Source organism: Halichoerus grypus, chromosome 7, assembly GCF_964656455.1.
Source record: "Halichoerus grypus chromosome 7, mHalGry1.hap1.1, whole genome shotgun sequence".
In the NCBI taxonomy this organism is placed as follows: domain Eukaryota; kingdom Metazoa; phylum Chordata; class Mammalia; order Carnivora; family Phocidae; genus Halichoerus; species Halichoerus grypus.
Window position 1 is genome coordinate 104342108 of NC_135718.1, and position 26525 is coordinate 104368632.

General features: G+C 38.3%; 1 protein-coding gene across 4 annotated transcripts in view; it reads left to right on the plus strand.

Moving 5' to 3' along the window:
- Nucleotides 1-26525, plus strand: part of RABGAP1L (RAB GTPase activating protein 1 like) — a 748424-nt gene that overhangs the window by 598487 nt on the left and 123412 nt on the right. For all 4 annotated transcript variants that reach the window (XM_078077989.1, XM_078077987.1, XM_078077988.1 and 1 more), the window contains one exon: nt 258-386. In XM_078077989.1, coding sequence (XP_077934115.1) covers nt 258-386 — 129 coding nt within the window. The remainder of the gene's footprint in view (nt 1-257; nt 387-26525) is intronic.

Below are 26525 nucleotides of genomic sequence, written 5' to 3' on the forward strand. Positions count from 1 at the left end.
CTTGGTTAGCTTTGCTGGGATCCACCATTCTAATCTTCAGGTTATGTAAATTAAATATGTTAGCCTATTAATTAATTCCTATACTGCACCTAGGATTTATGGTGACTTATGGTTAGAAATCTATTCCTAATAACTTGTGGAACTAAGCTAGATCTTAGCTACAATGATGCATTTGGGAAAATAGAAATTCTTTTTTCAATGTATTTGTCCTGAAGGCAGGCTAAAATGTAATGATGATTCTTGGGATTATTTTGCAGACCTCAAAGGAAGATCTTCTGCAGGCTGATTTTGAAGGTGCTTTAAAGTTTTTCAGAGTTCAGCTTCCAAAGAGATACAGGGCGGAGGAAAATGCCAGAAGACTGATGGAGCAGGCTTGCAATATTAAGGTAAGGTACATGGATTTATATATAATAAAGACAGAACTTGAATGCAGAAAGAACGTGGCCAATTATATAAAACCCTTTCTCTATACATTGCTGGATTTTGACTATGTTTAAGGTGATACTGTGTATGAACTAGTCTCTCCCAGACATTTTTGTGAGGCTGGTATGTGTATAATACCTTCTAGTAGGACTTGGAGTGAAAGTTAGTAGGTTCAGATTGGAACAATAGGAAGACAAACATTTATCTTATAGGTAGGGCTCTAGAATGGACTGCTGTGATAGTGGTTTCCATAGCAGCAGACTTAGTATTTAGCTTTTGGCCATCTGTTTTAGGATTATTTATGACAAAGCAAGAAAAGCCTGCTTAGGCAGTGCTTTCTTTTCTCCAAGGGACTAGGAAAGCTTTGAGTCTTGGTCTGCCCATTCCCACCCCACATCTGCAAAATGGTCATGGATATATTGTTCCTTAGCCTATGTCTCATAAAACTAAACAAGTTTCATATAATAATTTGATATGGAAATTTCTATCAAGAAAATTATGGTATCAAGATGAGAGAGCACATTTTTTAAAGATTTGGAACCAATTTATTGATGTTAATTCTTGTACCTCTGGAATATACTAGGGAATCTTCTTACCTAACTATGACATAAATATAAATTTCCCTTCTGAACAAAGAGACAAAGATCCCATGTCTTATGGACCTTATGTTCTTGCAGAAGGAAACAGACAATAAATGACTAAAATAATGAATAATATATTTAATATGCTAGAAGGTGATAAATAGCTAGGAAAAAAGGAAAAGTAGGGTGAAATAAGCAAGACTGGATTGGTGAGGAGAGGGAAAGTTACAGTTGTTAATAGGTATTCAGAGTAAGTAGACCTCATTAAAAAGGTGAAGGAGAGGGGTTAGTCATGGAGATGTCTAGGGGAAGAACGTTCCAGTGGAGACAACAGCTAGTTCAAAGGCCCTGAGCCTGGCTCATGCCTGGTGGGTTTGAAGAACAGCAAGAAGGCCAATGTAGCTGGAGTGAAGTGAATGAAAATGAGAGCAATAGAAGAGGAAGTTAGAGAGCTCACAAGGAGCCAGAAAATGTAGGTCTTTGTAAGGATTCAGACTTTAAGTGAAGTGGGTAGCTCTTGCAGGGTTTTGAGTGGAAGAGTGATATGATCTGTCTGAGGTTTTAGAGGATCACAGCACTTACTGTGTTGAAAACAGACTGCAAGAAAGTAAGGGTGGAAGTAGGGAGGTCAGACAGGGGGTTTTGCAGTAATCCTGTTGAGAAATAATGATAGAGTTTACCAGGGTGATAACAATGAGATAGAGATGGAGTAGGGACGGAGGTAGTTGGAACCTGAGTATATTCTGAAAGAGAACCAAAAGGATTTCATGATACATTACACATGAGTATGAGAGGAAATGAGGAGTCAAGATGACTCCATAGATTTTGGATTAGGAGATTAGAAGATTGAGATGCCATTGGGTTATTAAATTCATTACTTAAAATATACTTTGACATAGACTTCATTTAAGCATCATACCCACTCTAACACTTTTTTGGTGTAACACTGTTGTTTTTTATCTTAACTTATTTTAAAGTGAATTCTAAATGTTGAAAAGTACAATTCAGTGCTGAAAGTAAATAACTGAAGAGAAAAAATATATTGTCTTTCAAATGAATTCTATATTTAAAAAAAAAAATCATTTTCCAAAGATACTAAAGCAAAACAAACCTCTGAATCTTCATCCTGAAATGCAAACTTGTAAAGCCTTCCAGACTAATTATTTTATTTGGCTGGGCCAAATGACTAAGTATGAGCCACATTTGTCTGTAGACTTTGAAAATACATTTCAGTAGTCATGGTGGCTTTGATTGAATTTTTTGGGTGGTATGTTTGAAAGGTAGGCTCCAGCCCTCTGATTGTTCCAGAGCTGTCAGAGAAAGGTACTGTAACTAGAACAGTACTATAGGAATCTGTTAAAATAAAACATTCATTTCTAAGAATGAGATGAGAGAATTAGGAGGTACAGGTAAGGTAGAAAGTTAAATGTCTTCAAGGGAAATTTGGTAGCATTGGACAGTCACTGAGAATGGAAAACCCAGGAAGCAATCCAAAATTGTGAGATGTACAGGGAAGGATTTTTTCCAATATAATTTATGAAGCTCCTCAGAGGATGGAGGCGATTAACAACGGTCAAACCAGAAACTTGGTATCTGAAAGACACAGAAACTTAAAATGTTAGAAAGTAAGTTCAAAATAGGATCTGATTGGGCTATTTCTGGAATGAACATGTGCAACCAGAATAATTTGTGTGAACATGAGCAGATAGACATAAATTTTTATTTTAAGTAATAATGAATTATTTGATTTTGTTTTTTGTTTTTAGGTCTTGTTTTGGGTTTTGTTTTTTGTCTTTGCATTATCTAAGGAGAGTAACTTTTTCTTAGCTATATAAAACAGTACTCACAGGACACCATGTTTATTAAGGTATAGTTGATAACATTATATTAGTTTCAGTCACAAAATTGAGAAATGATCACCACAATAAGTCCAGTTAACCCCTGTCACCATCCATAGTTACAAAATATTTTTTTCTTGTGGTAAGAACTTTAAAGATCCACTCTCCTAGTAGCAGTATGGTATTATTACCTATAGTCATCATGCTGTATAGTATATCCCCATGACTTATTTATTTTATAATGAATAATGTCATCATTTTATAATGAAATTTGTACCTTTTGACCCCCTTCACCCATTTTACCCACCTTACCCCCTGCCTCGAGCAGTCTGTTCTCTGTATCCCTGAACTTGGTATTTTTGTTTTAAAAGATTCTACATATAAGTGAGATCATCTGGTATTTATCTTTTTCTGTCTGACCTATTTCACTTAGCATAATGCCATCAAGTTCCATCCATATGGTGCCCAATGGCAAGATTTCATTCTTTTTTGTGGCTGAATAATATTCCTTTGTGCATGTATGCTACATTTTCTTTAGCCATTCATCCATCAGGGGCCATTTAGGTTTCCATTGCTGGCTATTGTAAATAATGCTGTAATGAACATGGGGTGCATATTATCTTTTCAAATTAGTGTTTTTGTTTTATTCAGATAAATACCCAGAAGTGAAATTACTAGATTGTATGGTAGTTTTGTTTTTAATTTTTTTGAAGAACCTTCATTTTCATAATGGCTGCACCAATTTACATTTCCACAATTGCAGAAGGGTTTCCTTTTCTCCACATCCTGGCCAGCACTTATTTCTTATCTTTTTGATAATAGCCACTCTAACAGATGTGAAGTGATATCTCATTTTGGTTTTGATTTGCATTTCCCTGATGATTAGTAGTGCTGGGCACCTTTTCATGTACCTGTTGTTTGTCTGTATGTCTTCTTTGGAAAAATGTCTGTTCAGGTCCTCTGCCCAGTTTATAATCAGATTGTTGTTGTTGTTTTTTTTGCTGTTGAGTTATAGGAGTTCTTTATATATTTTGGATATTAACTCTTTATCAGACATATGATTTGCAAATATTTTCTACCATTCAATAGGTTGCCTTTTCATTTTGTTGATGGTTTTTCTTTGCTGTGCAAAAGTTGTTGTTTGTTTGTTTGTTTAAACTCATGGGGCTTGAACTCACAATCCTGAGATCAAAACCTGAGCTGAAATCAAGAGTCAGACACTTAACCAACTGAGCCACCCAGGCACCTCTGTGTAAAACTTTTTAGTATGATGTAGTCCCACTTGGTTTATTTTTGCTTTTGTTGTATTTATTTTAGATGTCAAATCCAAAAAAAATCATCACCAAGACACATCAAGGAGCTCACCACCTATGTTTTCTTCTAGAAGTTTTTTTTTTTTTTTAAGATTTTATTTATTTATTTGACAGAGAGACAGCGAGAGCAGGAACACAAGCAGAGGGAGTGGGAGAGGGAGAAGCAGGCTTCCCGCTGAGCAGGGAGCCCGATGCAGGGCTCGATCCCAGGACCCTGGGATCATGACCTGAGCCGAAGGCAGACGCTTAGTGACGGAGCCACCCAGGCGCCCATCTTAGCTATTTTTTTTTTCTTTTTTTTAAGATTTATTTATTTGACAGAGAGAGATAGCGAGAGAAGGAACACAAGCAGGGGGAGTGGGAGAGGGAGAAGCAGGCTTCCTGCTGAGCAGGGAGCCCGATGTGGGGCTTGATCCCAGGACCCTGGGATCATGACCTGAGCTGAAGGCAGATGCTTAACGACTGAGCCAGCCAGGCACCCCTCTTCTAGGAGTTTTATGGTTTAAGGTCTTATGTTCAAGTTTTTAAATCCATTTTGAGTTAATTTTTGTGTTTGGTATAAGATAGTGGCCCAGTTTCATTCTTTTGCATATGACTGTCCAGTTTTTCCATCGCCATTTATTGAAGAAATTGTCCTTTCCCCATAGTATGTCCTGGCTCCTTTGTTGTAAATTAATTGACCATATATGCATGGATTTATTTCTGGCTTCTCTATTCTGTCCCATTGATCTGTGTCTGTTTTTTTTTTTTTTTTAATGCTGCTATCATACTGTTTTGATTACTTTGGCTTTGTAATGTTGTTGAAGTCAGAGAGTGTGATGCCTCCAGCTTTGTTCTTCTTTCTCAAGATTGCTTTGGGTATTTGGGATCTTTTGTGGTTCTATGCAAATTTTAAAATTGTTTGTTCCGTTTCTGTGAAAGATGTCATTGGAATTTTGATAGGGATTGTATTGATCTATAGATTGCTTTGGGTGTATAGACCTTTTAACAATATTAATCTAACCTGTGAACACAGAATATCTTTCTATTTATTTGTGTCTTCTTTAGTTTCTTTCATTAATGTCTTACAGTTTTCAGTGTACAGATCTTTCCTTGGTTAAATTTATTCCAAGGTATTTTTTGATGCAATTATAAAATGGATTGTTTTCTTAATTTCTCTTTTTGGTAGTTTCTTATTCATGTATTGAAATACAACAGAGTTTTGTATATTGATTTTGCATCACAGGATATCATTTTAATTTATAAAGTGATTATGAGGTAGACGTGAGGTGAAACTCAGAGAAGGAAGACGGAAGTAGTATAATATCCAAGGATTGTTTTGGAACTGGAGCATAGGTTTCCAACCTAAATATTTAAAATTGTTTTTTAACTGAGACCTACATTTTAAAATAGCTTTTACATCAAAACCCTGACTCCCCCCCCACACACATATCTGAAGAAATACCCTTACAATGTGTGATGTACTCTGATGTTTCCTCTTCTACTACTGTATTGTATTCTGTGTCATTTAAACTTCTTGAAGAAAAATCTTCAAACCGAAAAGGTAATCATAACCCACTAAATCGATTTCACAACAGCTTGCTGTTTTGAAAAAACACTGAGGTCTGTCATACCGTTCACACCACCTCCCTCTTCCCCATTCTTATATGCTGCAACTTGTGAGAAGTTGTGGAGTTTGAGGTGTGGCAATGAATAATGGAAGTAGGGGTGTGGTAAGGATGTGTGTCCTCATGCCGTCCTTGTAGCAGAATATGCTGGCAACTGCAAAGTTTAGGGAATGATGGATTTACAGACCGAGGCTGTGTGTTAGGCAAAGCATTCACAGACAGAGGTGACTGCAGGTATGGAATAGGCAAACAAGCTGCTCTCACAATTTCTTATCTACAGCCTTGAGATTAAAGATAGAATATCAAAAATTTAAAAAAAAATTATTTTAATTATTTTCAGAGTTAGTATTTGTGTATGATTATATCTTTTTTGAATTGACATGTTCTCATTTAATTACCCAACAAGATGAATCACTTTCCTCTAACTTTAAGGAACTAGGTGATGAGTGATTGCAGTGAACTGACTGCTTTTAAAATAGATGCAACAGTTAGTTGCAGGTGAAAAGTAACTTAGTTCCATATGTGGTTTATTTCTGCATGTGTACAACAAGATGTATTAACAAACCACACTGGATTAGATAAATAACTTTATTCTTCTCAAACCTGTATAATATTAAATATCAAAAATGTTTTTGTGGGTTTTTTCTGATTTAACTAACATGATTTTAAATGTTTCTCATATCTTCCTGTGCCTATGGTTTCAGCTAGGTTATAATCGGAAAATATGTTGACCCATCAGACTTGATTTGAAAAGTCATTTGCTTACTTAATATATGAATATCCTGTACTTCCTCAGGCTTTGTTGAATACCATTATTCAGTTGTTACTTGTAGTTAAAAATTCTGCTACTATAGACCTTCTTAAACTTGAATCTTGGCTTCATGGACTCTAAATCAGTAGAAATTTGAATTTCTTAACACAAGCATATGAGCATTTTGTTTTTCCAGGTAAGACGATCCAGAGCTTTCATTAGATTCTTAAAAGGAATTCAGTAACTCAAAAAAAAATTAGCCTGTATACTGTGGGACAGTCTTAAACTTGCTAAGTAAATTGATATTTTTATAAAGTATAAGAATTTATGAATGTGATATCTATAGATATTCAAGTGCTTATACATACAACCTTTATAATTATTCTTGATCTGCCTGTTGTTCTATATAATTTTATTCAACATCATTTATATTGTATTAGGTTGAATTGATGAAATTGCCATTCTTGTTGGTCAAAAATTTAAGATATTAGACATCGTATATGATTTAATTCTTTCATGCCTCTCCATACAATTCAATGCTATGTAGATAAATGATGAAATATTAAAATTTTGAATCTTTTAATTATAATGGAATGCATTTAGCTGGCATTGCTCTGATAAGAATAAAAGGATAAACTAGAAGAGTAAAACACCTGTAATAAAAGTTAGAGTACTGTGTATACCTTAGTTCTATGGACATGCAAACTCCCTGAGAATTGCTCTTCAAAGACTGGGAAACAAGTCTTGTCTGTTCGTTCGTTTGTTCATTCGTTCCTTCCTTCCTTGTTCATTTTTATTTGGAAAAATGTTCCAAATGCCACATTTGTGATGCATCTCATTAGTAGCAAAGTTCATCACATCACTCAAAATAGTCTGTTGGTAGATCTTCATAAAAGAATATTTAAAAATAGAAATCAGCCTCTTTCATTTGATTTTATTAGTGAAATAATTTGAGCAAAATTAAAACCTCAAAATTTGATGTTAAACTAAAACAAAGTAGTTAGGAAAGGAAGTTAATTTCTTGAGTGCCTGTTGTGTGCAGGAACTATGCAAGAGAACTTCTGAGAGGAAATAAGAGTTAAGATAAGACCTGAAGGGTTAGCAGGAGTTAAGGAGTATCTGAAGCAAGGGGAATATGCCCAGAGGTAAGAAAATGTGGTGTTGAACAAGCCCTAATCATAGTTGATGACTAGAGAATGGGGGTGAGGGGAGTAAATAGAGAGAAGACAAAGTAAGCAGGAGCCAGACTGCTGGTGCAGAGCCATGTAAGCCATGGTAAGCAATTTGGATTTTATCCTGGGAGCAATGGGAAGCACTGAGGGGTTTTAAATAAGAGGCAGAAATAATCAGCTGTTTGTTTTAGAAAGATCTTTCTGGCTGCTGTGTGGAGAATGGATTGAAAGGGGTAAGATTAGATATTTGTGACAGACCAATTCAGGGGTGGTTGCGGTAATCCAGGTGAGAAGTGACCAGAGTATCTGTTATGGGCTGGAGAAATATCGACAGATTCCAGAGATATTCAAGAGATAGAATCAAGAGATCTTAGTGATTAAATGTGAGCATTAGGGCAGGGAAGAGAGCCTGTGATGACTTTCAGAATTCTTACTTAGGCAACTTGATAGTAATCACACTGCAAAGAGAACAAAGGAGAACAAATTACAAGGATGGAAGATAATGTGTGAAGTGTTGGACATGTTAAGTTTGCAGTGTATATCCACAATCTCATATCCAAATATATAGAAATATCAAGTAAGTGGATGGGTATGGAAGTGAGATCTGAGCTGAAAGTAGGTATTTGAATGTCCCACTATTGAAACCATGAGAGTGGGTGAATTCTCATAAGGGAGCAGAAAGGAACGTTGAGGATAGGTACATTAACATGTAAAAAAATGGGCTGAGAAGTAGAAGCTGGTGAGACTGAGAAGACAGGAAGAAACCCAGAAGAGAAGTGAAGTGTGACTGCTAAGGGAAAGGGTATTTGTTTTCAAGAAGGAAGAAGTTGAATAAATGTCAGTAATGCTTAGAGGTCATATAAGGTAGTGAAAAGCAGACATTGTGCAATAGTTAATGATAAAGATGTCCTTAATGGCCTTAGTGAGAGCAGTTTCAGTGGAGTGATGAAGTATAAACTCCAGTGATTCAAGGAATAAATGGGAGGGGAGGAAATGGAGAAAGGAAGATAAAACAACTCTTCTGAGAAGGTTAGAATGGGAAGAAGATGGGGGATGAAAGAGATGGCCAGCAAGCCAGAGAATAAGTACAAGAGAGATAAGAAGACATGAGATTGAGGGGCACCTGGGTGGCTCAGTTGTTAAGCGTCTGCCTTTGGCTCAGGTCATGATCCCAGGGTCCTGGGATCGAGCCCCACATTGGGCTCCCTGCTCCACGGGAAGCCTGCTTCTCCCTCTCCCACTCCCCCTGCTTCTGTTCCATCTCTCTCTGTCAAATAAATAAATAAATCTTAAAAAAAAAAAAAAAGACATGAGACTGATATGGGTGTTTGGAGGATGGGAAAGATGAGTCTCTAAATGCTAAAAAACTTAAATGAATCAGTTTCTTCATTGAGCACCTGCTATATGCCTGGCGCTGTGCTAGACCCAGGGAACACAAGGTAGATATGCTCCCTGAAATCATGGGATTTCCATACTATTGTGTGCAAAATGTTAGTTAGATAATCACCTTAATAACTGTGTAATTACAAGTGAGACAAAAGCTCAGAAGGGAATAAGAAGGATATATGAGGGGAAGGAGCAAAGGAACCTGACTCTGACTCAATCAACAATTTAGGGAAAGCTTTCTCAAACTGAGATTATAAGGCATTCCAGGCTGAAGGAACAGCATGTACAAACACTGTGAAGAAGGAGGCAGTAAGTTCTGTTTAAGAAACTGAGGGAAAGCAAATGGGACTATAGCTGAGAGAATCATGAGGGCTGATATGTAGGGGCCAGACCACTCCATCTTCAAATAAGAAGAAAAGGCCCACAGAAAGAGAAAAGTTGAAGATTCGGTAAAGAAAGAGGAATATATCAAGAGACAGGCCTCCAAGTAGGGTAAGGGATTAGATTCCAGAGAATAGACCTTTCTTCCATTACAGTAGAAGGGAATGAGCAAGGAATCAATGAGGATGAAGGGAATGTGCAGTTTGGTGGGGAGGAAATTGAGAATATTTCATTTGAAGGTTTCTGTTATTTCAATTAAGCAGATTCTAGAGGAAGGGAGTATATAGTAGAGTGAGAGGTTTAAAGAACATGGAAAAGCTTTTAGAATAGACGTTGTAGAGATTGGAAGAACTAAGTGAGAAAACACACAAAGAGTTGTTGGACCGTTGTTGGAGATCATGAATTCATAGTGGCAAGAATCTGTAGCATTTTGTGAGTTTCTCCAGAAACACTCAGCAGCCCAAATATATACATGAAGAATGTAGACAGTTATCTTGACCCCAAGTTGAGGTTTGCCAGCATGAGGCAAAGGAAGGACAGTGGGGCCAAGGCAATGGTGCTCTAATAAACCAGATCTTGGGGGAATGAGAGGGATGAGGAAAAGGGGAATCCCTGATCTGTCACTTGTGCCATTTTCCACGGTGTAAATACTCCGACGATGGCCAATTTCAAGGTGCCAATAACTTAAGAACAGGCTCACACATGGGCGTCTGAGTGGCTCAGTCGGTTAAGCATCCGACTCTTGATTTCAATTCAGGTCAGGATCTCAGGGTCATGAGATCGAGCCCCATGTGTGGCTCTGTGCTCAGCATGGAGTCTGCCCGAGATTCCCTCTCTCCCTTTCCCTCTGCCCCTCCCTCCCTCAAATAAATAAATAAAACCTTAAAAAAAAAAAAAAAGAACTGGCTCACACAATTTCTGAATGTTAATAGTCGCTTCTCAGGAACTGGTACTTGATGACCCTAAGCACACACAGGTTCAGAGAGATGAGGCTAGAAGAGTGTGGTTGACATGATGGAAAATGGAGTCTAACAAGTAAAAGAGAAAGTGAAGACCAATGGGGACTGAGAGTCTGCAAGAAAAGGGGGTGGAGGAGAACTACAGAGAATTGTTGAACTCCATGACTTAGGAGAATGGTGGAGGAGAACATTAAATGAGTTGGTGGTGGTTACCCAAGAAAAAAGCACCTTTCCTCCAAAAACTCTTATATTTGAAAGACAATTTAGTGACACTGGAAGACAATACTGACTTGTACTTAAAATTTTCAGTTGTAGCTCAGGTTAGTTAGTGGCAGCAGAACCGTGCCAATTGCTATTTTGCCATCTATGGCCAGCTCCTCTGACTTGCCTCTCTGTCCTGGCAACAGTGCTACCGTCTCTCCCATCTTCCTGTGATCATAGACATTGGAAATGCCTTGAGGTGGAATAAACAGAGATGGCAGAGGCAACAGGAGCAAGGGAGATGAGGAGGACCCATGATGGCTAAAAACAAAGTTCTGCCCTGGCATCTTGCTCACACACCAAAATTGGCTTCCTGCCTCATGCGGGAGAGGTAGCCACCAATGACAAAGGGGTTACCGTGGTAACTACTTTCTTCAGAAAATTCTAAGCTCTGCGCCAGCGCAGTTACCTCTTTACTGAGATGGACAATTATCTGCGCTCCCAGAGTGGATTAATATAATTTGATCTTGCCTCCCACAAATCACATTTGTAATGGGATATGGTAAATTTGTTCATCTAGAAATTTAACATTTTTTTTCCCTTTTAAGACCTCCATATTGGTAACCGTGGATTTGAATTTAACTGTTTGAAAAATAACTTTCATACTAGAACAAAACTGTAAAGAACATTTGTATTAAAAGCTATTTACCTCTAATTTCTTCATGCCGTTTCCTATTTCTTTCTGACTGTTGTTGCTATGTGTAAACAAGAATATAATCTCCCAAATAAAGGCTTTCTTTGAATTAGCAATGAGGCCACACAGAAGCTTCTGTCAACTCCATGGATCTAAAATGTGTGCCCTTATGTACACCATGGAAAGGGTTCATTTTTAATGGAACCACATCTAGTGTTCCTTTCCTATAAAGACCTCTATGTTGACAACCACATTTGGAAATATTTGGTTTAAAGGGTCATAATCTTCTGCTGGGGAAGTGTTATGTTGCAGGATACAGAGATGTGATAAATAACAAACTGATAATGAGATAGTTTCTATATCAAAACAGTTCCTCTTTTTTCCTTTGAGGCTTCTTTTTTTTTTTTTTAAAGATTTTATTTATTTATTTATTTATTTATTTATTTGAGAGAGTGCGCCTGCGCGGGAGTGCCTATGGGCCTGTGCAGGGGAGGGGCAGAAGGAGAGGGAGAATCTCAAGCAGACTCTGCAGTTAGCAGGAGCCGGACTGGGGGCTTGATCTAATGGCCCTGAGATCATGACCTGAGCTAAAATCAAGAGTCAGATACTTAACCGACTGAGCCACCCAGGCGCCCATCCTTTGTGGCTTCTATTAACATTCATAATCCTCAGTGTACCTCAGATTTGGGGCATTGTTTTGTTTCTCCCCCAAATTAATGCAATTTGATTTTGCTTCTCACAATCATGTACTGTGGGAATGAACAGGGAACATGTAAATGTTGGACGTGCTCTGAAACAGTTGATGACAGGTGGAGAAAATAGGCCGTAGCTCCAGACGCCCAGGCATCAGGTGCCCTCCACATTTAGAGAACTGAGCTTTTCTGGCTGTTCCTAATCAACTAGAATGCATTTGTCCCCTTTATTACTTCTGCCATTTTGTTCTACCATTATCCCTACTTCTGCCCGTCATTTTCTTTCAGTTTATTAAGGAGAAAGCCATATAGATATTTTAAAATTAACTTTGTGGATGAACCTGGGTATTGTATCATGAGCTAATCTATATAAATCATTAGGTTGTCCTACACCAAAGAAAAATAAGATAAATGGATATAAAAATTGATTTTTATATGGGCATCTCTCTTTTTAGTAAGGGAAACAATAAATCATAGGAATAAAGCATTATACCTTTACATGCATCCCAAACTTGGTACAGTGTCCTCATGCAGAGCTCTCCACATCAAATTAACAACAAAAAAGAATACTTCAAAACTGCTATTTCCAACTAGCAGTTTCTCTTGCATCAGACTTTAAGTATCTTTTTCTCCCCTGCAATGAATTCACTCTCAGCAATCTTCCAAAGAAGATTCATATACCTTCCTGCAGTGTTTTGCCCATTACTTCCTATCTTAAATTGTAACATTTATGTTTATCTGTGCTGGAGCATAAAGTTAGAACCTGTCTTCAGTTTTTGGCAACATTGGTAATAAATAATTTTCCTGCTCAACTACTTACACTGAGATCCACCTTTCTTTGTTTTTTAAACTATTTGTGTTTGTTTTTGAGAGAGAGAGAGAGAGAGAGAGAGGGCTTGCATGCACACAAGTTGGGGGGGAAGGGGCAGAGAGAGAGAGAGAATCACAAGCAGGCTCCACTTCCTGTGTGGAGCCTGCCACACGGGGCTCGAGCTCATGACCCTGAACTGAAATCAAGAGTTGGACGCTTAACCAACTGAGCCACCCAGACCCCCCCTTTTTTTTTTTAACTATTTGAATTTATATTAAGATTATATTTAAAGTGATGCTTCACAGTTTGTGTTTGGGGATCTGATTCAGACAAAAAAATATGTGTGGTGTTCTTCTGGGCCCTTGTTGCTGCTCACTAGAAATAATTTTGTTTTTGTAGGTAGCAATAAAAATAAATTTAGATGTTGAAGGTGTTGAAAATAGGTTGGGTTAAGATAGCTGGGTCATTGGATCCTGGGGGCTTAGTATTCGAAACCCTTCAACCACAGCTGTTTCAGATGCCATGCCTCTGTAAGACTGATGAGTCACAGACCTCTACTTCTGAAACTAATAATACAATATATGTTAATTAATTGAATTTAAATTTAAAAAAAAAAGATGCCATTGCCTCCACTCTGGGGGGTATAAGGTAAAATTACATTATATTTACTTGGTTGTTATATGCCTGTTCCACCAACCCATGGACCCATTTAGTATTTAGCTGGCAAATGACTGAGTCGAATTAATGCTCTGGAGAACCTACATCTTTTACTATTAAGCCTTTTTCTCTCCTTCTCCCCAGCAAAAAAAAAAAAAAATTCTTTTAAGGTGGTGGAAGTATGGGGCGCCTGGGTGGCTCAGTTGGTTAAGCAACTGCCTTCGGCTCAGGTCATGATCCTGGAGTCCCGGGATCGAGCCCCGCATCAGGCTCCCTGCTCAGCAGGGAGTCGGCTTCTCCCTCTGACCCTCCTCCCTCTCATGCTGTCTCTCATTCTTTCGCTCTCAAATAAATAAATAAATAAATCTTTAAAAAAAAAAAAAAAAGGTGGTGGAAGTAACACGTAAATGAGAATAGCAACCCAAAAAAGATAGTGAAAAATTGTGTTACTCACATGTCTCCAATTGTTGTCACGCTTTCTGAAGCTCCACTTAAAGGCAAACAAAGTGCTGAGGGGAAAATTGTATTCCTTGCTATAGCTGATAGCTGTGATTAAATGGGAAATACTTTTTCATTGTCAGTTCCTCTGGCCTGGAGACTTTTTATTGCTACCGCTTGTGAAAGAGAGCGATTTCTTTCATCCGGAGCGTCTCCCCTGTTCCCTGCCTGCCCCATTTCCCAGCCACATGACCACACTATGTAGTTCACATGGTCTCTTTCAGACGCCTGTTATTTATTATTTCACTATCTCTCCTGTTGCTGCTGCTGTTATTGTTACCATTATGCGAGGGCATCTTGGAGTACAGACCGCATGAAGAGGTGGTAAAGCTCAGCGTTAAGTGGCTGAGGTTGGAGGCTTCAGTACACAATTGGGCACAGGGTCGGCGCACTTACCGGTGTGTTCTATGCCGTGTTCCATTGCTTCTCTTTTCCATGCACTGCGCTGTCCTCCATCCTCCCTTACCCCCCGGATCACCGTACTTCCACTAGCTCTTGCTCCATGTTGGAGTTTCTTTACTAGGTTGGTTCCTAAAGAGGCAGTCCTTATTTTCTGGGTCTCATTTCTGGCCCTGGGTCTTCATGTCTGTAGTCGTTGGCTAGGGCCGCCATCATAAAATACCACAGACTGTGGGGCTGAAACAGCAGTTTATTTTCTCACAGTTCGGAGGCTAGAAGTCCAAGATCGGGGGGCGGCAGGTTTGGTTTCTTCTGAGGCCTCTGTCCTTGTCTTGCAGGTCTTCTCCTTGTGTCCTCGCGTGATCGTCCCTCTGTCTGGGTTGCTGGGTCGTCTGGGTCCTAGTCTTCTCTTCTTGTAAGGATACCAGTACTGGGAGTTAGCACTTCAACATAGGAATTCAGGGGCACACGTTTCAGTCCATAATAATGTCTTTTTTCGTAGTCAACAGAATGTCAGTTTCTCCCCAGATTCTCTGAAAACACCCTTTTCTTAACATGAATCTTACTTGGCAACACTGAAGTGGTCTCCAACATCTGATGATACAGGACAGGAAATTTCCCATGTTTGTCAGCATACCCAAGTTCTCCCATTCTAGCCTGAAATCTGAGATTATTGAAAAGATTTTACAGCCCCACCCTCCACTTCCATCAGCCCACGTGGTTAGCAAGACATGTCCTCTGGCATGCATGTTAGCTTGTGAAAAGTTCTCATTTACCTTACATACCGTTGTTCTGGTATGGTCTTACCGCATTAACTTCCTTATAGTCCTGCCTTTATATTGTATCATATCTTATATAAACCACAACCTCCCTGTTTCTCTTCCTTTCCTAACAGAGAGGCAGTGAGTTGGGCAAGTAAATAAGTTCCGTCTTAGCAGGATGTCCAGTGACAGAAGAAAGTCTATATTCTATTCTAATAGAATGGATACTTTAAGCAACAACATAATATGAATACTACATAGGATATAGAAACTTAATGTATTTTCTGAAATCATTCACATGAAGTTTTTTATTCTAAAACATTTCACCAAATTTTAAGGTGGCCATTGTTTAAGAAGACAGACTGTAGACATTGCCTTGCAGGGGAAATATTCTGAAGAAAATTGTCTGGCATAGCAGGAACTTCTTAGACCCTTCACCTCAGACTAACTGGTCTCTCTGGCTTTAGTTTTTGTCTTCTCCAGTTTCCTGTACTCATTACCACGAGAGTTGTCTGCCTGGAAAATCAACCTCTTATTGTCACTCCTCACTTCGGAGAACACTGCTGGGTCCCTGTTACCTGCAGGATGAGCCCCCCACCCCTCAGCTTGGTAGAGAACCCCTTCTTTCACACCAATATGCCATGCCCCTTCCTGGCCTTGTCACCTCTCGTTCCTTCCTCCTGGAATACTTTCCCGCTGTGGAGTGCCTGGAAAACGCAGGGGCTTTGGAGGCAGACAAGTCTAGTTTTGAATTCTGACTCCAGTTCTTACTGACTGAGTGATCCTGAGAAATTTACTTAATCTCTATGAGTACTTTTCTCATCATGAAATGAGACTAATACCTACTGCACGAAGATCTTGTAAGAATTATTAAAGCTAAGCGTATGTGTGACTCACTGCTAAATTATTTATCAGTTCCTGTTGCAGTTATAGGATCAAGCAAACCCCTGTTTACCCTTTAAGACCCAGATCAGACATCACCTCCTCTGGGAGCCTAGACTGTTATTTATTCTAACTCTGGTAATTCCTGCACTAGAATAACGCATTTGTAGTTAAGAATGTGGTTTTCTGAAGCCATGTTGTTGGGGTTCAAATCTTGGCTTCTCTGTGTATTACCTCTGTGATCTCTGGCAAGTTACTTATACTCCGTATACGTCAGCTATCTGTTCTGTAAAATAAGGATAATATTATCTATGTAATAGGATTACTATGAAGATTAAGTGGGATAATATATACACTGGACCCTTGAACAACACAGATTTGAACTGCATGGATCTACTTATACGTGGATGTTTTTTGACAAATACAGTACTATAAATGTATTTTCTCTTCCTTATGATTTTCTTAATAACTCTTTTACTCTAGCTTACTTTATTATAAGAATACAGTATATGACACATGTAACATAAAAAATATGTGTTGATCGACTCTATGTTTTTAGTAAGATTTCTGAGTCAACAGTTGGCTATTAGTACTTAAGTATGGGGGGGGCAAAAATTACATGTGGATTTTTGACTCTGTGGGGGTCAGTGTCTCTAACCCCCTGCATTGCTCAAGGAACCGAGCAATGTGTAAGAACTTACACAACTGTGTAAGAAATTTAGCACAATGCTGTATATAGTTAGTATACAAAAAATGTTAGCCATTATTACTGTGTTCATTTTGAGTCATTTTCTCTTATTGTGAGTTCCTCAAGGCTTTGACTCTACCTTGTTCTTCTCTAGATGCCTTGTGTCTGATCCAATGCCCAGCCTATGCTAGGGTCAAAGAAGGCCTAACTGGATCAAAGAAGTCACACATTAAATATTTATTTAGTTAGCAAATCCTGTTCATTTAAGATGAAGAATATTGGGCTTTAAATCCTCTTTGAAAATACTGGAAATAAACAGAAAAATTCTCATTATTACACTGAATAGTATTCCAGATTTCTTCCTACAGAAAAATAAATAGCTGAGTGTATTGGTCTGAATTTTGCTTTTAAGAAAGGTGTCTGGGGGCGCCTGGGTGGCTCAGTCTGTTGAGTGTCCAATTCTTGGTTTGGGCTCAGGTCATGATCTCAGGGTCATGGGATCCAGCCCCGCCTTAGGCTCCGCTCCTCACTCAGTGCAGAGTCTGCTTGTCCCTCTCGCTCTGTGCTCTCTCTCTCTCTCAAATAAATAAATAAATAAAATCTTAAAAAAAAAAATTAAGGTGTCTGGGGCGCCTGGTGGCTCAGTTGGTTAAGCATCTGACTCTTGATTTCAGCTCAGGTCATGATCTCAGAGTAGTGAGATCGAGCCCCACATGGGCTCTGTCTGTGCTCTGCATGGAGTCTGCTTGAGATTTTCTCTCTCCCTCTCCCCTTGCCCCTCCCCCTGCTTACACTTACACTCTCTCAATAAAATCTTTTTTTAAAAAAAAAGCTGTCTATCATACTGTATATACTACAGGGATCATGAAATATGACTGTGAATTTTCCATCTTTGTAGACCTTTAAGACTTGGAGGGAAGGTCTGCTTTCTTCTTTGATGCTCTGGTAACCAGGGGCCCTCCCATATCTTCAACTATTAGATTTTTTAGATCATTATTAAATGATCTTTAGAATACTAAAAGTTTTGGGGCGCCTGGGTGGTGCAGTTGCTTGGGCATCTCACTCTTGGTTTTGACTCAGGTCATGATCTCAGGGTAGTGAGATTGAGCCCGTGTTGGGCTCTGCACTCACCAGAGATTCTCTCTCCCTCTGCCCCCCCCACTCATGCTCTCTCTCAAATAAATCTTTTTTTTTTTTAAGAAAAAGAATACTAAAAGTTTTTAAAGTTTTATATAGTCTCATTTGCATTAACTTGTTAATTGTCTATAGTAAAAATAATTGTGTTGAAAGAACTGAGGCTAAGATGTATATGCCACAGCCTTTTTAAACAGGGAAAAACATCAAATTAATAGTTTATGATCAAGACTGCTAATATAGATCTCAAACAACAAAGCAGTCTGTTCCTTATTTATGTATGAAATTTCATCATATTTTGTGTTTTCTTCATGTATTTTGTAATTATCAATTTTGTTTTCTACTTCATAAACTAAATTCAAGGAATGTCAATAGTAGATCTGCAAATTTATGTGATAAATGGCACACTGTGTCATTTATCTATTGTTATATAACAGGCAATCCCAAAAATTACTGGTTTATAACAACAGTATTTCTCATGATTCTGTGAGTTGGCTGGGTGGTTCTTCTACTGTTATCTCTGGATTCATTCATGTGATAGCATTCAGCAGGTGGGACTAAGATCTCTCTTTCCACACATTTTCTTACCATTGGCTTCTTCACAGTATTGTGGTCCCAGATTTCCAAGAAGGCAAGACCCAGTGCACAAGCACAAATCAAACCTCTGCTTGTGTCATATTTGTCAGGTCATGTTGACCAAGACAAATCACATGGAGAATCAGTGTTAGAGGAGACAGCACATGGGAAATGGAGACCAGGAGACATGATTGATGGGGAGCCATTCCTCTAACAATCTACCACATATACATGTGGTAAATTTATGTTTAAGTATATATATAAAAAATTAACTTCATTTCTGAGAATTTGGTATGGAAATGACATTTCCTTGCCATTTTAATAATATTTACTAACATTTATTAATAATTTTTATTTAATAATATCCTTTTATACATTTTGTTATTATGAGCTGATATTACATTTTTAATTAAAAAAATTTTTTTTCACAATAAAAGTGAGTGAGTAAAGCCAGCATCAGTTTAGGTTCCCTGATAGCAGAAGCAATAATTGCTTATGAATTGTTAATAAAACTTGAGTAGAGATACTCTGATTACAAAGAAAATCTAGCCTGTGATACTGATTTCATCATTCAGCAGAGAATTGGGATTCCAGAGTTCACAGGAAGCTTAAAAATTTTTAAGTATTCTACATTGTAGCATACTCAATGTGAAAGGCTAAAAGCATTTCCTCTAAAATCAGGAACAAGACAAGGATGCCCATTCTTGCCACTTTTATTCAACATAGTATTAGAAGTCTTAGCCAGAGCAATTAGGCAAGAAAAAGAAATAAAAGACATCCAAATTGGAAAGGACAAAGTAAAACTGTCACTATTCCTAGATGACATGATATTATATATAGGAAAACTTAAATACTGCATCAAAAACTGTTAAAACTAATAAATTCAGTAAAGTTGCAGGATACAAAATCAATACACACTAATCTGTTGTGTTTCTATACATTAATAATGAACTATCAGAGAAATTAAGAAGATAATCCCACTTAAATTGCATCAAGAAGAATAAAATACCCTGGAATAAATTTAACCAAGGAGGTGAAAGACCTGTATATTGAAAACTACAAGAAAAGACAGTCTCTTCAATAAATAGTGATGAGAAGATTGGACAGCCACATGGAAAAGAATGAAACTCCACCACTGTCTTATATCACACACAAAAATTAACTCAGAATGGATTAAAGACTTGAACATAAGACCTGAAACCTTAAAACACCTGGAAGAAAACAGAGACAGTAAGCTCCTTGGACCTAGTTAATTCTATTTTTGTTTTAATTCATCTCAGCATTCAGCTGTAGTCATTTTATCCCAACAGATAGAACTTTAGAGTCTTAATATGGGTGATGTAGTTAAACTCCTCTTAATGTAAATTTTTCATGGAGGGCCATGGGTAAGTGGTCTCAGGATGACTAAAAAGAACTAGTTTTATATCTAGAGAAAAGGGTAATAAAACTTTCTTATAAAATAATCAGACCTATAGTCAGTGTAATATCACAAGATACAAACTCTAATGACTTTATTTTTAGATGGACCCAGGATCTAGAGGGCGGGGAATGGATGCAAAAGAAGATATTGTGTAATATATTTTCAGTATTTAGAGAAAAATGCAGTTGGAAAAAAGAAGGAAGACCCAAAAAATGGGGAAGATCTAGTATTTCGTTTTTTGAAAAATAGGATCCACGAATAGAGTGTTGCATTTGTCAGGAAAACTGGTGCATTAGACAGAATTTGCCTTTAATGCCCAGAGATACTTGCTGCTATCAAAAGGAGCAGAACTTAATCTTGTCCTATTTGGCTGACGTTCGCAAGTATTTTTGATGAATTGAACCCAAAATCAGATCCAAAGACATCCTCCCCACAGAGTTGGTGATGGATCAGGTGAACTAAGTGTTATGAGCATGTTGCAAAAAAGAGATGGCAGGCCCATCCCAGGCTCTGCTCTCCTAACCGCTCTGTCAGTTACGTCTGTGTGCTGGCAGTGGGCACCCGCACAGCCCTTTCCTCCCTGCCTCCCTCATGGATGTCTCCTTGCGCTCCTGCCTCTTAATGGTGCATCTGCAACCCAGCTGCCTTTCCACAGCTTGCTGTTCCTCCCTATTTCTCCCTCCTGATTCTATACAACTTGCCATCTTTGTGTGAAGGCACCACTGGTTAATATTAAATTTGTCACGATAACAGCCACAACAATGATATCTTGCTTCCATAGATGCCTGACATGTTTATCACTTAATCATTATTTTAATGTCATGAAATACCCTTATTGACCTGATTGTACAGAGTAGAAAACAGGCACAAAATGTGAAAGTCTGTAACAAGGGTCACTTGGCTAATAAGTGACTGAGCCAAAATCTAAATCCAGGCAGCCTGGTTCTAGAGTCTGTGCTTTACTACCTCTCTTATACTCACTGTTCTTTTTATTCATCTTACACTGTACCGCATAGTTTTTGAAGGCAATCAGTATTTATAAGTTGTTAAATAGTGCCAGTATTTATCAGTCACAGGATTTAAGACTACTCTGACTCAGTGTGATTACATTAAACTGCATCTGTTCATTCTTTTGCTTAAGAAGCATCTGGGGTTTCTTGCACACCTACTGTGTCCTAGTACCCCACTAGGTATTCTGTTCAGGAATAATCACATCAGACAAGATTCCAGTCCTCCTGGAGCTTACAGGATAATGGAAGAGACAGATAATACAAAAATAATGTATAATCAAAAATGGCAATAAAGGTTACAAAGGGAAAGAGAAGTTTGTTACAAGAGAGATGATAGTAAGAAGCTAATTTAGACTGGGGAATCAGGGGATCAAGGAAAACATTTTAAGCTGAAGCTCTAAAAGCTTAATAGGAGCTAGCCAGATGAAGAGGAGTAGTAAAGTATGCCATAGATCTTTTGTTCTGGCAAAATAATGGGCCAGTTGTCAGTATAAACCCTTCTGGTACAGAACATCTAAAACTTCTGGATAAAATAATTTAAAAATATTTTTAAATGTGTGGCTGAGTGGGAAAATAAAAAATTTTAGGAACCAGAAATTAATGTGAAAACCTGAATCCTGAGATATTAGTGAATTCTACACCTATATTTTGTTCTTTAGGCATTTGCCATTCCCTGCTGGACTAGATCTTTAATGGGCCTCATGCAGAAGACAAGAAGTTTCTCTATCGATAGGTGAACTGGGGGAAAACCCATTCCTTCCATATACCTCTTCTTCCCAGAGTGAAGCAGTTGGGTTAATTGCCTATCTTGGCCTTGGTGTTTGGATAAATGGTAGTCATATATATCAGTACATTCATTTATATGAAAATATATTTCACGGTAAAAACAAAATATATATTATGGTTAAAAAAAAATTTTTTTTCCGGGACAGGAGAAATACTGTGTGGCAAGGCCCCTAGGCAGAAAGGCATTTGCCCTTTTCAAGGAACCGAAAGGCTGGTACAGATTGAGCAAAATTAAGGGCTGGCCAGTGAGGTTGGAGAGGAGACTAGGGACCAGATTCTTGCAGGGCCTCAAAGCCTTTTGTTGGGATTTTGGATTTTATCCTGAGCAGAATGCAAATCTTCAGAAGGATTTTCGGAAGACTATCTGACTTATGTGAGAAAGAACAGATTAAGAAAATGTAAAAGTACTGGAGCTACTCTAAAGGTAGAAGTAGAGATTAAGCTACAGCAGGAATCCAGGTGAAAGTGGATTGACTTGGATTAGAGGAAATTGGAAGAAATTAAGGAATCCAATATATACTTTGAAAGTAAAACCTGCTGATGAATAAGATGGGGATTTGGGAGAAGGATATAAAGAGTTATTTCCCAGGATCTGGCTTGAATAATGGGCTGTCCAGAGGTCTTTTTCTAAGATGACAAAGACAGGAAGAGGTATGGAGGGGAAGATCACATATCTGGTTTTAGAAATGTAGAGTTTTGGGTGCCTGGGTGGCTCAGTCGTTAAGTGTCTGCCTTCGGCTCAGGTCATGATCCCGGGGTCCTGGGATCGAGTTCCGCATTGGGCTCCCTGCTCAGCGGGAAGCCTGCTTCTCCCTCTCCCACTCCCCCTGCTTGTGCTCCCTCTCTCGCTGTGTCTCTCTCTGTCAAATAAATAAATAAAATCTTAAAAAAAAAAAATGTAGAGTTTTGGAAATACTAAGTTTGACAAGTAAGAAATCCAAGTAGAGACAGTGCCACTATTTGTTTAATGTAAATGAAGAGACTCTAAAATGTTTTTATGTAGTTGAACTCATATTCGAATAAGCTAGTGTGGAATTTTAATGAAAATTTTCCTTTTACAGGCAATTCATTTTATAGTACATTTCATTGGGAGGTAAACTTGTTAAGTAGTAGAATTTCATTGTAACAAATACACCATTTAAATTCACATCCTTAGGATGCAAGAGCTGGGTGTATTTGCAGATGAAGTATAATAATCTGGGAAAGACACTGTGGCAGTGATTGGCTAATTGTTCACCAAACCTGTTTTCCCTTGTTCCTGCTGATGCAGTTTGGTCTACATTTCCCAACTTCCTCTGCAGTTAGATGTAGCTATGTGACTCTGTCTGGGCAAAGGAAGGAGAGTAAAAGTGATGTACATTTCTTCCTTTAGCTGTTTAAAGAGAAATCTCCCATATAGCCTCCATGCTCTCTTTCAACCCCTTGTGCCAACTGAATATTGGCATCCAAAGGGACCATGGAAACTACATGTTGAAGATGATAAAATCTCCAACAGTCAGAGATCCTAAATGATAAGAGTTCAGAAAGCCCCAACCCTACCTCCCTGCTACCTGAACTTTGCATGATTAAAAAATGAACTTCTGTTGTTTTAAATCACCAGGATTCTATGATTTAACTATTTCAGCAGCTCACATCACATTAAAAGAAGATATTAATTTTCTTTCAAGGTGATACCAAGAACCTAATTTCACTCCCATTCATTTCTTTTCTCATTTTTCTTCCATGTATATTTGCTGCCATAAGTGACCAGGCAATTTGAATAGATTAGGATGTTTGGAGGTTTATAAAGGAGTGAGGGGATTGAAGATGCGTGAGGTAAGAGAGAGGACTTGAAGGATATAGTTGTTTCCTATTCTCCATATAAGATAACCATCACTCCCCCTGTGTCTGGCCCAGGCATTCATTTCAAAGATTCACACTCCTGCAAGCTGTTTCTTTCCACCTGCTAATGGCATACCCACTGCAAAGCATAATTTGTGAAAACTTTGATCACCATTCCCTTCCTTACCGAGTTTAACATTCACATATAATCAAACTTACACCCTGGGATGCAAACTAACCATAACATTAAAACTGAATAGAACACCACTGGATATCTTTGCTTTTTTATGGATCTGATAATAGATGACCGAGGATCTCTCATGGTAAACACTTTTGGGAAAGATGCAAAATGTGTCAGAAGTGCCTATCTCTGATAGGACATGTTGAGATCGGAGCATACCCCTTAGAATCTTTGGCCAATAGATTAGGCAATTAGAGATACTCTTACATTGTTTTCTTATTACTTCTCAGTCTGTTTGCCTTGCTAGACCTTCGTGATTCCTTCCCTTGAGAGCAAGTAGAAGGTAAATTCACTTCCCTATGCTGCATAGCCATTATAATTCCTGATACATTGGAATTGTAAGTGCTTAGAACTTCTTGGTTGAAAACCAAATGATTGCTGAAAGTAGTATGGTATGTGTCTGTCTGATATGAAAAGTGTTCCTTGTATTATGCATCTTCTGCATTATTTCTTTTTACCCACATCAGTAATGTGCCTTTAAGATATAGATCATTATCTGGCAATTGAAAATATTTTTATGAAAAACCTTATTATGATAATGTTTGTTGTATAAGGAATTTATCTAAATTTATATCCCCTTTGTTTGATGAATATCTTCAGTTGTGTACTCTAAACAAAACTATTAGATTATTCTTTTGATTGTTAGAGTTTATAATTTTGCAAGAATTAGGCAAATAGCAGACACACACAGGGACAGATTGGACAGACTCCCTCCCTCCCCCACAGGAGCTTTAAAGGAATACATTCTGGTCCTGTGGATGACTGGCTCCTCTTCAATACAGTGGCATATGGCTAGGCTTGAGCAAACAGATGTCTGTACCTAATCAGGCATTTATTGTCTCAGTTCAGGTGCTAGGCCAGGCTGATGTTTACAGCTGTGCTGTGGTTGAAATTTTAAAGCCATAGCAGTTTATTCTCTGAATCCAGTGCATCTCTAATCTAAACTGTGGCATTGTTGGCTTCTGGAATTATTTTCTTTTCCAATCTATAAGATGATAGTAAAACTTTACTCTCACAGGGATTGTGATAGCAAAGTGAAATTCAGTTCTAAATTGTCATAAGTGAAATTTAAAAAGCTTTTTGTCTATGTGGTCTTAGGTGGCAGAAGTAAAATTATAAGTAAGCCCCAATTTCTTCTAGGTACATTATTGCCTAGCTTTAGTAAATGGATGGTTCCTTTAGAGAAGTGGGTATATCAATCACTTTGACCCCTTGGGAAGCTAGCAGTAGGTGCTATTTGATATAACTCTTCCCAAGGAATTTCTAGCTGGCTGGACTAAATTTGCCTTTGGTGGTATAGCATATGGACTTTTATCTTGGTAGTGATTACATTTAAATATACAGGAAAAGCTTGTAACACAATAAAACAAGCATATCTACCTTGGAAGTCAAAGAGAACCTGGGGCAGAATGCATGGTGTTTGGTAATCAGAACTGAGGAAAAACTTAACCACTGTACTAGTCAGGCCAAATCTAGGAATATCTGTATACCCAGAGGCCTTTTTCCCCCTAAGGAATCCTACCTCTAACACCTTCCTGAGGATATAACCCAAGGCACAACTCTAGGTGGCCATGTTCTGTATGACCTTGCCATCTGCATTTGCCCTAAAGCAGTCAGGCTTTGGGGAGTCTGACCCTTTAAATGGCCCAGCACAAGTACTTTATATATCCAACTCATGATGGTGACATAGTGGATGGATCAGATCTTCTCTTTTAAGGAAATTTTAAATTTGAGGTAGAGAATTATTTGATAGGAACAGAAGTCCAATACTTAGCCAGAAAAAAAGGCAGACAAAGATGACATGAGTCACTAGAAGCTGTGAGTAAGCAAGAGTGATATATAAGTAAGAGCCAAGTCATGAGATTTTCAAAAAGTGTGTGCGTGGGGCTGCAGAGATTTTACTTCATATCTGCAGGGGAAGAGGATGATCAACAAATTACTGCTGCCAAAGGCCTAAGGAACTATAACCAGATTTTTACACATCTGTCTAATCCTGGACAACTTGAAATCGCAACTTGAAATTCTCAACCTGTGTTCCTATACTTCACGTGAGGCCTGGTTAAGCTGCTTTCCATGAATTACCATGAGGCCTAGCCACATGGCATACCTTGTTCCTTGTTTTCATGTGAAGCCTATGATAATGCCCCCTAGGTACTCTTCTCACACACACACAACCACAAACAGTTACGGGAGATAACTTGAGTCTCTATTCTTTGCAGCCAAAGGATCCTAATTTATACAACTGCCCTGTGAGTTCAACTCTTATTATTTTGGCTGTGCAACCGAGGCAAGGACTGATGAACAGTAGCAGTTTTATGTGCATGTCAAGAGTGTACAGACTTTGAACAGGAAAGGCAATTTACCTCTAATTGTTTAAGAAAGCTAACGTGATACAGGGAGGACCCAGAGAATGATGGATAATGCTGATGACATGACATGACATTTGAGGAGACTACATGGAAATGTTTATTTAGCAAAAAAGAAGTATAGGAACAATATTTTTTTTCTTTTCTTTCTGCTAAATTATGAGTTCCTGAGGCATCCATCTTGGTATGTCTCACCAATGCCCAGGAGGGGGCTTTGTACACAGTAGGTAGAACGCTAAATTGATAACATAATGTGGCCCAGCCATTGGTTTGTCTTGTTTAGCATCAGCTTTGAATTAGCTGGTAAAAATATGCTTTTAGGCAGACTGAACTGTAAACTGAAGAGAGAGACATGAGTCAGAGACAAGAGTAGGATTTCCAGAAGCTTCTGGGGGAGGTAGATATAGACAGTGCAAAAATAGCCTAGAAACTACATGAGCAAATTTCAGAGAGCCAGATAAGAAACTGCCTTCCTCA